The sequence below is a fragment of the Symphalangus syndactylus genome, chromosome 20 (assembly GCF_028878055.3).
Source record: "Symphalangus syndactylus isolate Jambi chromosome 20, NHGRI_mSymSyn1-v2.1_pri, whole genome shotgun sequence".
NCBI classification, from domain to species: domain Eukaryota; kingdom Metazoa; phylum Chordata; class Mammalia; order Primates; family Hylobatidae; genus Symphalangus; species Symphalangus syndactylus.
In genome coordinates, this window is record NC_072442.2 from 64,162,951 (window position 1) to 64,177,419 (window position 14,469).

The 14,469-nt window shown below is 47.1% G+C and overlaps 1 protein-coding gene across 7 annotated transcripts in view; it reads left to right on the forward strand.

Moving 5' to 3' along the window:
- Window positions 1-14,469, forward strand: part of ANKFY1 (ankyrin repeat and FYVE domain containing 1) — a 101,821-nt gene that overhangs the window by 66,802 nt on the left and 20,550 nt on the right. For 5 of the 7 annotated variants that reach the window (XR_010118306.1, XR_008653195.2, XM_055257884.2 and 2 more), the window contains 5 exons: window positions 589-793; window positions 3,806-3,874; window positions 4,097-4,296; window positions 8,650-8,747; window positions 13,335-13,563. Coding sequence is in view for 5 of the 7 variants with exons in the window: in XM_055257884.2 (XP_055113859.1) it covers window positions 589-793; window positions 3,806-3,874; window positions 4,097-4,296; window positions 8,650-8,747; window positions 13,335-13,563 (801 nt within the window). In the remaining 2 variants the exon portion in view is untranslated. The remainder of the gene's footprint in view (window positions 1-588; window positions 794-3,805; window positions 3,875-4,096; window positions 4,297-8,649; window positions 8,748-13,334; window positions 13,564-14,469) is intronic. The other 2 variants (XM_063629638.1, XM_063629637.1) reach the window with 1 other exon arrangement.

A 14,469-nucleotide genomic window follows, 5' to 3' on the forward strand; every position in this document is an offset into this window, starting at 1 on the left:
AGCCTAGTATTCTTTTTTTTTTTTTTTTTTTTGAGACGGAGTCCTGCTCTGTCGCCCAGGCTGGAGTGCAGTGGCGCAGTCTCAGCTCACTGCAAGCTCCGCCTCCCGGGTTCACGCCATTCTCCTGCCTCAGCCTCTCCGAGTAGCTGGGACTACAGGCACCCGCCACCACGCCCGGCTAATTTTTTGTATTTTTAGTAGAGACGGGGTTTCACTGTGGTCTTGATCTCCTGACCTCGTGATCCGCCCGCCTCGGCCTCCCAAAGTGCTGGGATTACAAGCGTGAGCCACCGCGCCCGGCCAGCCTAGTATTCTTAAACAGTGAAAGGATACTGAGGTGAGGAGGCAGGACAAGTGATAACATGTAACCAAAAATTGAGCAAAGCCTTTTGAATTCGTCTGTAACTCCATGATCTCAATGATGAGTTTCCAGTTACAAATGCCCCAAGAGGTTCCTTCAGACACATCTAGTTATCGCTCTCCTTTGTCTGCAGTCATTTTCTGCTGCCTCTTGAGGAAGCACTGGCCAGAATACTTTGCCCTGAGTGTTGTCATGTGTTACTGTTTCTTCTATTATTTCTTTTCAAGGAGATCTCTTTGCTGCCACTTTCCTCATTAAGAATGGGGCCTTGGTCAATGCTTCTACACTGGGTGCCCAGGAGACACCATTGCACCTTGTGGCCTTGTACAGTTCAAAGAAACACTCAGCAGATGTGATGTCTGAGATGGCGCAGATTGCAGAGGCCCTTCTGCAGGCTGGCGCCAACCCCAACATGCAGGACAGCAAGGGGAGGTAAGCTGGGGAGCAGACACTATGCCCTTAGCACTGTTCTCAGACGATTATCTTACAGTAGCATGTAATTGGCATATGGGGTGTTCATGTTCTTTAGTTTGGCATTATTCAGTCCTATTTTTATTAAAGTCACAGACATTGATGTGTAGTAGTAGTGTCACTACTAAATCCAGAGGCATTTGGGGAAAACATTTCTATCCTGGGTAACTGAAGTCTTCGAGGTTTTTTTTTGTGTGTTGTTTGTTTTTAATTGTGTCAGCATCTCACTCTGTCGCCCAGGCTGGAGCGCAGTGGTGTGATCTTGGCTCACTGCAGCCTCTATCTCCTGGGCACAGGTGATCCTCTCACCTCAGCCTCCTGAGTAGGTGAGACTACAGGCACACGCCACCCCACCTGGCTGATTTTTGTATTTTGGTGGAGACAGGGTTTTGCCATGTTGTCCAGGCTGGCCTTGAACTTCTGAGCTCAAGCGGTCTGCCCACCTCGGTCTCCCAAAGTGCTGGGATTACAGGCGTGAGCCAGTCTTCGAGCTTTTTTTTTTTTTTTTTTTTTTTTTTTTTTTTTTTTTTTTTGGGATGGAGTCTTGCTCTGTCACCCAGGCCGGACTGCAGTGGCGCTATCTTGGCTCACTGCAAGCTCCGCCTCCTGGGTTCACGCCATTCTCCTGCCTCAGCCTCCCGAGTAGCTGGGACTACAGGCACCTGCTACCGCGCCCGGCTAATTTTTTTTTTTTGTATTTTTAGTAGAGACGGGGTTTCACCGTGTTAGCCAGGATGGTCTCAATCTCCTGACCTCGTGATCCGCCCGCCTCAGCCTCCCAAAGTGCTGGGATTACAGGCGTGAGCCACTGCGCCTGGCCCAGTCTTCGCGCTTTTAAGCAATTTGTATCTTCATGTTTGAAGGAACCAGAATGGTCATCTACTCCAGTGCCTCCAAGGAAACCTTGTAGCATTTCTTAGAGTTGCTTGGATAGTTTGAAGAATATTGAGGTCTAATTGTTAGAAAATTCTAATTGTTAGAAAATTCTCTATATTAAACCCAATTTTACCTTCTCGTAAACACTCCCACTTTATCTGCACAGCTTGCTACCTTTGTCCATAGCACAGCCCTTTGCATCTTTAACAATATTTACTGTGTTCATTTTGCCCCTTTCCAGAAATACTTAGTTGAGGATTCCTTGTGGTAGAATCTGAGAAAAGGCTACTTGTCTTGGGACAGTGGTGTGAGGGGCTGTGAAGGACAGTTAAGTCACCTGAATCACTGACCACAGTTGGGACCCGATTGTCATTAGAACATTCTCAGTATTTTATACCTTTGAAAAACCTCTCAAAAAAGAAAAGATTTTTTGTAAAGTTTGGTTGTCAGATAGGAGAATGTATTTATGTGATAGATAAGTACGTAAATAAGATGTAGCTTCATGAAATCTCAGTATCATGTGATAATTACCTTATTTCCTAAAATAATTGCATTCATTTCCCTGCTGTTGATTCCTTTATTTTTTTCCTCCAACGGCAATAGACTCGCTGTGTGTGTGTGTGTGTGTGTTAGATGCAGCCTTGGGCCCTGACTCGCAGTGTGTGTGTGTGTGTGCGTGTGTGTGTTTGTGTGTGTGTGTGGTAGGTGCAGCCTTGGGCCCTGACTCGCTGTGTGGGTGAGTGGGTGTGTGGGTGTAGGTGCAGCCTTGGGCCCTAATTCCCTGTGTGTGTGTGTGTGTGTGTGTGTGTGTGTGTGGGTGTGTGGTGCAGCCTTGGGCCCTGACTCCCAGTGTGTGTGTGTGTGTGTGTGTGTGTGTGTGGTAGGTGTGTGTGTGTGGGGGGGGGGTAGGTGCAGCCTTGGGCCCTGACTCGCTGTGTGGGTGAGTGGGTGTGTGGGTGTAGATGCAGCCTTGGGCCCTGATTCCCTGTGTGTGTGTGTGTGTTTGTTTGTGTGTGTGGGGGGGAGGGGGTGGGTAGGTGCAGCCTTGGGCCCTACCTCGCAGTGTGTGTGTGTGTGTGGTAGATGCAGCCTTGGGCCCTGATTCCGTGTGTGTGTGTGTGTGTGTGTGTGTGTGTGTGTGGTAGATGCAGCCTTGGGCCCTGATTCCCAGTGTATGTGTGTGTTTGTGTTTGTGTGTGTGTGTGGTAGATGCAGCCTTGGGCCCTGACTCAAAGTGTGTGTTTTTGGGGCGGGGCGGGGGGCGTGTGGGGTAGGTGCAGCCTTGGGCCCTGACTCGCTGTGTGGGTGAGTGGGTGTGTGGGTGAGTGGGTGTGTGGATGTAGCTGCAGCCTTGGGCCCTGATTCGCTGTGTGTGTTTGCGGGGGGTGGGGGTAGATGATGCAGACTTGGACCTTGACTCGCAGTGTGTGTGTGTAGTGCAGCCTTGGGCCCTGCCTCGCTGTGTGTGTTTGCGGGGGGTGGCGGTAGATGCAGACTTGGACCCTGACTCACAGTGTGTGTGTGTAGGTGCAGCTTTGGGCCCTGACTCGCAGTGTGTGTGTGTGTGTGTGTGTGTGTGTGTGTGTGTGTGTGTGTGTGTGGTAGCTCTGCAGTGCCAGTCTCCTGCAGGGCCCCCGAGTGCTAAATGAAAGCAGTGAAAGGGGTTAAATGCAGCTTTCATCAGTTCTTTCCTGTTGCTGCTCTGAGTGTGTTTGAGAAGAACAGAAAATTATGGGGGAGAGTTTCTTTTCAGAACTGATGGAGAAGAGATGAGGGAAAATCTGCACACCTGTGGCAGAAACTGCTGTTCTCAAGAAAACCCTGTCTATGCCTTCAGGAAGGGGTCGGGATTGAGTTGGGGAGTATTTGAGATCGTTTCCTTGAGCTGATTCTTGTCCATTTTGGCCACTGAATAATGGTCACATATAAGCAGATCTGTTTTCAGGTTTTGATACTGGGTCATGGTTTTAGAAGCCTTGTAGAAATGTGGGATTTCTTGTGGGTGGTGATTCTGCCTGGGATTCTGGTTGCCTCTTGCCGTGAGTCGTCCTGAACAGGCCTGTCCTGAACTGACCCCGGTTCTTTTTGATCCTGCAGGACTCCTTTACACGTGTCCATCATGGCCAGGAATGAATATGTGTTCAGTCAGCTGCTGCAGTGTAAACAGTACGTAGGGAGACGTGCACAAGTGAGAAGGCGGTTGTGAGGGGGGGATTGTGAGTGAAAAATCATTCTTTTTAAACATCTTTAGTGTTGCATATATTAAGAAGTTAAAGTGAGCTAAAAATGTGTCATTGAAAAAGGATAAAGAGAAAGAACAAGGTTGTTGTCAGTATAGAGTGTCTCAAAAAGATTGTATGTGCTGTTGACATTGCTTCTGCTTTTCAGACTAGATTTAGAACTCAAAGACCACGAGGGCAGCACGGCTCTGTGGCTGGCAGTGCAGCATATCACAGTGTCTTCTAACCAGTCTGTGAACCCCTTCGAAGATGTCCCCGTGGTAAATGGGACTTCATTTGATGAGAACAGCTTTGCAGCCAGACTTATCCAGCGCGGCAGCCACACAGACGCACCTGACACGGCGACAGGTAAAGCACATGCCTCCCTAAGCGGCGACGCTGGGGTCTGCAGGCGCCAGGAAATGGCGTGTAAATGCTTTCACCGCAAATTTAGAAACTGAACGGCATACTATGAGGATAATTATTTTGTACTTAATTTTAAATACAGTAAAAGCCTGGGTTGTCATTTTTTAAAATCCTGTGCTTCAAACAGTTGAGCAGCATCAAGTTCCTGAAACTGAAACTTCCATTCATTTAATGCGGTGACTCCCAGACTCTTTGGACTCAAGAATTTTTTTGACCGTCTTAAAAGTTGTACCCCAGAGAGCTTTTATTTAGCTGGGTTATAACTTCAGTATTTACCATATTAGACTACATTTTAGAACACTGTTTTAATGTATTTCCTTGATCTGACTAAATAAAATAACAGGGATATTTTAAGGAGAGAGATTTGGTGTAATTCAGTATTGAGTACTAGCAATGCATAAAACATGGGTAGGTGTCACTCACACAGGAAGAATTGACCAAAAAAAAAAAAAATGGATATTAAAACAGCCCTTTCCCTAAAGAAGTTAATAAATAAAGGTTGGCTGGGCGTGGTGGCCCACGCCTGTAATCCCAGCACTTTGGGAGGCCGAGGTGGGTGGATCACCTGAGGTCAGGAGTTTGAGACCAGGGTGGCCCCTTTAGAGACTGAAACCTGTCTCTACTAAAAAAACAAGTATCAGCTGGGCATGATGGTGGGCTCCTGTAATCCCAGCTACTCAGGAGACGCCGGAGAATCGCTTGAAACTGGGAGGCAGAGGTTGCAATGAGCCGAGATCATGCCATTGCACTCCAGCCTGGGTGAGGAGACCGAAACTCCATCTCAAAAAAAAAAAAAAAAAAAAGATAAGGCCAGGCGTGGTAGCTCATGCCTGTAATCCCAAAGCATGGTAGTTCACACCTGTAATCCTAGCACTTTGGGAGGCTGAGGCCGGTGGATCACCTGAGGTCAGGAGTTCCAGATTAGCCAGGCGAATGTGGTAAAAGCCTGTCTCTACTAAAAATGCAAAAATAGCTGGGCGTGGTGGCACGCACTGTAATCCCAGCTACTCAGGAGGCTGAGGTAGGAGAATTGCTTGAACCCAGGAGACAGAGGTTGCAGTGAGCCAAGATCGCGTCACTGCACTCCAGCCTGGGCAACAGGGCAAGACTCCGTCTCAAAAATAAATAAATAAATTAATTAAAATAAAATAAAAAAATAATTAAAGGTCAGCCAGGTGCAGTGGCTCACGCCTGTAATCCCAGCACTTTGGGAGGCTGAGGCAGGCAGATCACCTGAGGTCAGGAGTTCGAGACCATCCTGGCCAACATGGTGAAACCCCGTCTCTACTAAAATACAAAAATTAGCTGGGCATGATGGCAATGCCTGTAATCCCAGCTACTGGGGAGGCTGAGGCAGAAGAATCGCTTGAACCCGGGAAGTGGAGGTTGCAGTGAGCCACAATAGTGGATTGCACTCTAGCCTGGGCGACAAGAGCGAAACTCCATCTCAAAAAAAAAAAAAAAAAAAAAAAGAGTCGTGTGGTGGCTCATGCCTGTACTCTGAGCTACTCAGGAGGCTGATGTGGGAGGATTGCTTGAGGCCAGGAGTTGGAGGCTGCAGTGAGCTATGATCACTCCACTGTACTTCAGCCTGGGTGACAGAGCAAGATCCTCTCTCTTAAACAACAAACAAAAGGCTTGAATGTTAGGCTCTTACGGAACTAGTTTTTATAAAAGTCTAGCATGTGCTTGAAAAGAATATGCATTATTGTAAGATGCAGCATCTCTATGTGCATTAAATCAAGCTTGTTCATTATGCTCTTCAAATCTTACATATTCTTACTAACTTTTGGACTGCTCGATCTGTCAGTTTCTGAGAGGTATATTAAAGTGTTTCATTGGTGATGGTTTTGTCCATTTTTCTTGCCGGTTCTGTCAGTTGTACATGATAGAGTTTGAACTGTTGAGTCTGGACAGGCTCAGGATCGTTTTCCTATTGATAGGGTTCATTTTTCATTTTACGTGTCATCTTAGTCCACTAGTTTTTTTAATTTTTTAATTTTAAGGCTAGTCAGGTGAAGCAGTGGGAGTGAAGAAGGAACAAAGAAATCTGTAACTGGTTTTGATGAGTTGTAAACACCACTGCACCCGGACCAGCCAGTTCGTCCACTCGCTTTTAACGGTTTAGTGATGTTCTGGCAGTCACGGGTTATCTTTGTTCTATTGGGAAGTATAGAATTTAAGTCTTGTGTACAGTGGAATGACTGCAGGCATGAACATGGAATTCGGAGTCTCCAGATTAACCATCAACTAGGAGTCTCCAGATTAGAGCAACCATCAACTAGGAGTCTCCAGATTAACCATCAACTAGGAGTCTCCAGATTAGATTAACCATCAACTAGGAGTTTCCAGATTAGAGCAACCATCAACTAGGAGTCTCCAGATTAACCATCAACTAAGAGTCTCCAGATTAGAGCAACCATCAACTAGGAGTCTCCAGATTAACCATCAACTAGGAGTTTCCAGATTAGAGCAACCATCAACTAGGAGTCTCCAGATTAACCATCAACTAGGAGTCTCCAGATTAGAGCAACCATCAACTAGGAGTCTCCAGATTAACCATCAACTAGGAGTCTCCAGATTAGAGCAGCCATCAACTAGGAGTCTCCAGATTAACCATCAACTAGGAGTTTCCAGATTAGAGCAGCCATCAACTAGGAGTCTCCAGATTAACCATCAACTAGGAGTCTCCAGATTAGAGCAACCATCAACTAGGAGTCTCCAGATTAACCATCAACTAGGAGTCTCCAGATTAGAGCAACCATCAACTAGGAGTCTCCAGATTAGAGCAGCCATCAACTAGGAGTCTCCAGATTAGAGCAGCCATCAACTAGGAGTTGGATTCCTGTCTCTGAGGGATAGGGAAAAACATGGTATGAAAGCAAAGTAGTACTTTGTCCCATTTCTTTTTGTTTGTTCGTTTCGAGACAGTCTTGCTCTGTCGCCTAGGCTGGAGTGCGGTGGGACTATCTCAGCTCACTGCAACTTCTGCCTCCCAGGTTCAAGTGATTCTCCTGCCTCAGCCTCCTGAGTAGCTGAGACTACAGGCATGTGCCACCAGGCCTGGCTAATTTTTATATTTTTAGTAGAAACAGGGTTTCACCCTGTTGGTCAGGCTTGTCTCGAACTCCTGACCTCAAATTATCCACCCACCTCAGCCTCCCAAAGTGCTGGGATTACAGGCATCAAGCCACCGTGCCCAGCTGTCACAGTTCTTTATCTTGTTTTCCGTCCTGGTGTTTATTTAGAATTTCAAATAGTATAGCTGTTGACACGAGAGAGTTTGTTCATTTTTGGAAATGGATTTTAAAAGGCTGAGAAACACTGTTTTAGGGCTAAAACCATTTAGAGAGAAAAAAAAACTCATTTCTTTTTCTTTCCAAGGTTTTTATTTAGAAAAGAGTGACAGTGCTAAGGAAAATATTTCTGAGCCAAGAACAAACATATTTAAAGCATTAGGAATAAAACTGAAGTATTTAAGGGGCATTTTCTAATAGGACTTAAAATGTTTTCAAAATGGTCATCCAGCCAAGTGGTTTTTAGCCAGGCACAATCCTGCCTTTACTGCCTGAGAACATTTGTCAACATCTGTTGACATTTTTTTTTTTTCTTTGAGACAGAGTCTTGTTCTGTTGCCCAGGCTGGAGTGCAGTGGCACGATCTTGGCTCACTGCAACCTCTGCCTTCTGGGTTCAAGCAATTCCTGTGTCTCAGCCTCCCAAGTAGCTGGGATTACAGGTGTGCACCACCACGCCTGGCTAATTTTTGTATTTTTAGTAGAGACAGGTTTTCACCATGTTGGCCGGGCTGATCTCAAACTACTGGCATCAAGTGATCCGCCTGCCTCGGCCTCCGAAAGTGCTGGGATGACAGTTGTGAGCCACCGCACCTGGCCAACATCTATAGACATTTCTAATTGTCTTCAGTTCAGAGGATGCTGCCCAACATTGTGCAGTGTGCAGAACAGACCCCACAACAAAGAATTTATCCTGTCCAAAATGTCAGCAGCACCACTGTTGAGAAACCTTGCTCTAACCCACCCTCAGCAAGGAGACAGAACTTCCTTCCGGTCCTGGGCAGTGGCTAGTGGGAATCCCAGTGAGGAAGTGGATGTTCCAGCCCGGGCGTTCCCTAGCCTCTGTGTCCACATACAGAGAGTACCTGTGTGGACTTAAATGATACCTACTGTCTGGCGTGGGCTTGCCAGTCATAGGGTGGCAGGGAAGAGCAGGGTGTTGTGCAGCGTGGCCGCATTTTGATGCAAACAGAAGAATCAGCATGCCCATTTTCTTCTAGGAAACTGTTTACTACAGCGGGCAGCTGGAGCAGGAAACGAGGCAGCCGCTCTTTTCCTGGCAACCAACGGTGCCCATGTCAACCACAGAAACAAGTGGGTAAGTGTGACGGGGCAGCCGGAGAAAATGCTGTTGATCTATGGAAGAAATGGCAGTGGTGGACATGTAGGAAAAAGGGGAATAGGTGTTTTTTTTCAGTTTTTATCAGAATAATACATGCATATCGTTAAAAAGCCAGAGTGAAACAGATTATTTTGTGTTTCTTCAAATATTGGTTGATTGATTCATTCAGCAGCCATTTCCTAAGTATTTGTTTAGGAAACAGTGCTTGTTCAGGTTATCAGGCCCTGAACTAGATGCTGTGGACTTTAATAGAGGTTAGCAAACGCGTGCACAAACCTACGGCGATAGCATTTGATTCTTGATAACACTCCACATTTGCTTGGGTTTTCCTCTGTGGATTGTCATGTATGAGTCTATATCGCACGCTAACAAGGTGGAATGTACGGTGTTATGAATAAAAGTGTTACCTTTGCGGTTGGACGTTACTGAGTTTACCAGCTTTCCCATTTCCTCCCTATGCAGTCTTCTTTTTTTTTTTTTTTTTTTTTTTCTTAAGACAGAGTTTTGCTCTTGTTGCCCAGGGCAGAGTGCAGTGGGGCAATCTTGGCTCACCACAACCTCTGCCTCCCAGATTCAAGCAATTCTCCTGTCTCAGCCTCCAGAATAGCTGGGATTACAGGGATGCACCACCACGCCCGGCTAATGTTGTGTTTTTTTTATTTTTTTTTCGTTAGAGATGGGGTTTCTCCACGTTGGTCAGGCTGGTCTCGAGCTCTCGACCTCAGGTGATTCGCCCACCACGGCCTCCCAAAGTTTACAGGCACGAGCCACCATGCACGGCCTGTGTGGTCTTAATTTTAGTTTCCTCATCTATAAAATGGGGTTAATACTGATTTCGTAGGGTGTGGTTAAGATGAAAGTGAATGATATAATTAAGTGCTTATTAGCATAATATCTGAGATATTAGGTACTATTTGATAGTTGTTTTTACTTTATTATTTTCAGACCAGGAGGATGTGCTTGTCTTCAAGATCACATGTATTTTACAGTCACTTTCTGCTAGCAGCTTTAAGGCTATTATCCCTTTTAATTTTCACAGTGGACCTGGAAGCAGCATGTATCGTTAGGATTGCAGAAGCCTTTCCCACATCAATCAATTCTCTGTTTTGGAGTCAAGGACCTCGAGGTTCTGAGAGGTTAAGTGGCTTATAAATAATGAGGTGTCCACATTAAGACTCCGGCACAAGGCTATCTAGTTGCATACTCTCTCGACAGCACTGGGCAAGGCAGTAAACAGTGAGCTTGGTATCTGAGCCGGATGAGTGTCTCTTGGTACAGGACAGAGGGCAGTGCCATCCTTTCCACTGCTGACTCCACTGTGTGTCTGCACACAGCCAGCTCTCCAGCCAGGGTGACGGCATGGCCCCGTGCGCACCGGCCACAGTGACGGCATGGCCTCGTGCCGACCAGAGGCTGCTGCTTGTTTTGGGCTCAGCATCTCAGCATCTCGTGCCCTCTCACGTTCTCCACGCCTCTGCTCTCGCCATCGTGTGTCTCTCTTTCTTTTCCTCCTGTGTCATTAGCTGTGCCCACTATTCATTTCTAATAGCATAGAGACATGCTCTACTATCTCCTAACTTAAAATCCTCTGCTGGGCACGGTGGCTCACACCCGTAATCCCAAAACTTTGGGAGGCCGAGGTGGGCGGATTACCCGAGGTCAGGAGTTGGAGACCAGCCTGGCCAACATGGCGAAACCCTGTCCGTACTAAAAATACAAAAATTAGCTGGGCGAGGTGGCGGGGGCCTGTAATCCCAGCTACTCGGGAGGCTGAGGCAGGAGAATCGCTTGAACCCAGGAGGCGGAGGTTGCAGTGAGTGGAGATCACACTGCTGCACTCCAGCCTGGGGGACACAGTGAGATTTTGTCTCAGAAAACAAAAAACAAAAACCTCCCTTGGGCCCACATTGTCTACCCGCTGTTGTTCCTTCTCTGAATACCCTTCATAGCAAAACTAGGTCAAACCCAAGCTGTAGAGACATGGGAGGACTCACTTGAAAGCACTGGAGAGCAGCACTGCAGAAGGGCCTGGAACACTGGCTTCCGCTGTGTGGGCTTTATCCTGTGGGGACAGAAGAGCCATTGGAGGGTTTTGGGCAGAGAAGTAGTGTGATTCTTCTGGAGCTGAGAAAACTGCCTGGGATGGCTGGCATGGTGGGCGTGCCGTGGAGTCCAGGCTGCAGCCAAGTGGGAATCATCTTGACAAGCAATGACCTGTCCTGTCCTCTCACACTGCATTTGGATCCAAAGGAACAGGTTTCACAGGAATTGCAGAATCAGTCTGTGACATGCACGCTTGAGGCTCCCAGAAGCGAGGGCAAGAGAGCTGTTAAAACTGCCATGGTGCAAAAATGACATAATGGAATTTGGGAACTCGGAGGGGAAGCTTGGGAGGGCGGTGGAGGATAAAAGGGTGATACTGGGTACAGTGTAAACTGCTCAGGTGACAGGTGCACTGACATTAAGAAATCACCACCAAAGAACTTACCCGTGGAACCAGAAACCACCTGTACCCCAAAGACACTGAAAGACGAATTTTAAAAAAACAATTGTAGCGAGCCCATGGAAAAAAACAGAGGAAACTGGCCAGAAGGAGGAACCTGTGTGGAGGGAATAAATTCCATTGTGATTTTTGAATTTCTACACATTTAGGTAGGGATGTCTAACAGGCAGTAGGAAAATTAGATGCAAAAATGGGGCTGGGGACCTGGGTTTGAGAGTCTCTTCTTGTAGATAATGGCAGAAGCCGTGGAGTAGATCAGCACCCCCAATGAGAATGCATAGGAAGAAGGTCTGGAACAGAAGACAGCCCCGAGGAGGAGGAGGAGAAGGGGGAGGGGGGGAAGGGGGAGGGGTGGAGGAGGGGGAGGAGCCAGGGAGGAGGAGGAAGAGGAAATACTTGGGAGGGCTCACACTACAATTACATTTCCCCTGTGTGGGGAGGATTTGGGATGGGAAGCGCGCACTGTGGGTCAAGGCGTAAAAGCACTCAATCCTTATCTGCCGCAGTGGAAAGTCCCACAGATAATGTTCAAAGCTGGAAAATCAAGAGGCAGCAATAAAAACATGTTAGTTAGAAATATGGAGAGTTACAAAACCCAGCTGGAAGAGTTAAAAGTGATTCCTGCTGGGAAAGGATAATTTTTTTTTTTAGGCTAGTCAAGTGAAGCAGTGGGAGTGAAGGAACAAATGAATCTGTAACTGGTTGTGATCAGTTAGTTGTAAACATCACTGCCAGGGATCTTGCTGATCTTTACAGTAAGCCTTGGAGAGTTCTTGCCGCTCTAAGTAATGATGATGTATAACTCAGATGAGGGCAGGCACCTTATGCAAGCGCCATACTGCAAGCAGAGTGGTACGTTCCGTTCATTTCCACTTGTTGGGGTGAAAACACTCCAGTGTGTGTGTTTACATACGGACATACACATAGACACGCCCAAATGCATGTGTGTGTGCATACATGTATTTTCCTGGGAGGATTCTGTCAATGGAGAGAAACATGAAATGGGTAATAATGATTCCAAATGTGAGGGGAAACTTCTTTTTAAATGCTGCATCAGGTACGGGTAATACCAATTAAAAATATTTTTAACTTTTAAAAGTAGGGGAAGGAGGTCTTGATCAGAGTTCAAGATGAGATTGATAGGAGCAGGCCACAGAGACGGAGTGCAAGTGGGGCGCTAAAGAAGAAGCGATGGCCACAGCGTTAAGGCTGCTCATCGCTGGGGCTTAGCTCCGGGCGGTGGCTGCGCGGCTCTCCCATTTTTTGTACTGTTTATTTTGGTGACACTTGTAGCTTGTTACTGTTCTGTTGTAATAAGCATATATTATTTTTATAATTAGAAAAAAAGAATTATAAAACAAAGCGAAAGGTGGTTAAGGAGGACCTAGGAGGTGAAGTCAAGAAGCCAGTGCTTTCGGAAGATGCTTGGGGAAGACACTGAAGAAACTAAGGGTGGAACCAGGCGCAGTGCCTCTCGCCTGTAACCCCAGCTATTTGGGAAGCTGAGGCAAGAGGACTGCTTGAGGTTAGAAGTTTGAGTCCAGCCTGGGCAACACAGCGAGACTCCACCTCAAAAAAAAAATGGGCCGGGCACGGTGGCTCACGCCTGTAATCCCAGCACTTTGGGAGGCCGAGGCGGGCAGATCACAAGGTCAGGAGTTCGAGACCAGCCTGGCCAACATGGTGAAACCTGTCTGTACTAAAAATACAAAAATTAGCTGGGTGTGGTGGCATGTGCCTGTAATCCCAGCTACTCAGGAGGCTGAGGGAGGAGAATCGCTTGAACCCGGGAGGCGGAGGTTGCAGTGAGCCGAGATCTTGACGCTGCACTCCAGCCTGGGCGACAGAGTGGGACTCCATCTCAAAACAAAAAAATAAAAATAAAAAAAAAGAAAAAGAAGTTGATACTGAGAGTGATGGCTCAGGAGAAGGAGAACAGAAGTCAGGAGGGGCAGCTGGCGGCAGGATGAGCCAAGGACCCGAGGTTTTGCACTTAGGCTGCCACGCTCTTTGTGAAGGGAATTCCTGTGAGTGCTCAGGTTTTGGCCGTTTCCATTCAGGGAGAAACCCCGTTGCACACAGCGTGTCGGCATGGCCTGCCCAACCTCACGGCAGAGCTCCTGCAGCAAGGCGCCAACCCAAACCTGCAGACGGAGGAAGCTCTGCCTCTGCCAAAGGAGGCCGCATCCCTGACCAGCTTGGCGGACAGCGTCCATCTGCAGACACCGCTGCACATGGCGATCGCCTATAACCATCCGGACGTGGTGTCTGTCATCCTGGAGCAGAAGGGTAAGTACGTGGGAATACTGTCCATCCTTTTGACTTGGGGACAGCGGTTTAGGATCGTTAGTTACAGAGCTGATGTTTCTTCTGTTGGTGAGTTTTGTGTAGCTAGTTTCTTACCCCCAAAAATCCTTTCAGGTCAAACTAGAGAAGCATGTAGTCTGGCTCTTGACTGCTGCTTCCATGTGTGTGTTTTCAGGATGGGGCCTGCCCATTTCACTTGTTAGGTTAAGCTGGTAGTAATGTCTGTCCTATTTGAGTATTTCTCCAGGCCATTTAGTGTAGATCAAGCAAAGCTGTGCCTCGGTGTGAGCACTGTCTTTGAGAACCCTGCTGTGGCAGGCACCCCATGAGAGAGGGGCCAGAAAGAGGGGCCAAGGGCAGCCCCTGTGGGACAGAAGGGCTGTTTCCCTAAGAAAGTCTCCCTCACGCCTTCTCTTGCCTGTCGTCAGGTTTATTTTGCTCTTGCCTCAATCCTTGTTAAGGACAGTGTTTTTTAGCATTGTCCTTCTGGAGGGAGGTTGGGTTTTAGGTACTGTGTGCCCGTTTTTTGGTCCTCACAGAAGTTTTAAGACTGTAGGAGGGAAAGGTTTAAGATTGTGTATTAGGAAACATCGTCAGGGTGTTGTTTTAGTCTTTTTAGTAATCAAGCGTGTTTCCGTCATGGAGTCCGTTTTCCTTATGTGAAGAGTCAGTGTTTTAAGCTTTAAAAAGATTCATTTTCCCCGTAAGTTTTGCTCCAAAATATCAGATTTCTGGGCTTCGAGTCCTGACAAGATTTATCTACTCTCTTTTTGTAGCATTGATCATATTATACCCAACAGGCAGTTTGAAACTGAGTTCTTACTCTACTGAATGCTTTAAATGTGATCCACAGATGGTGAAATCAAGTGTTCTTTTACTTTTTAAAAC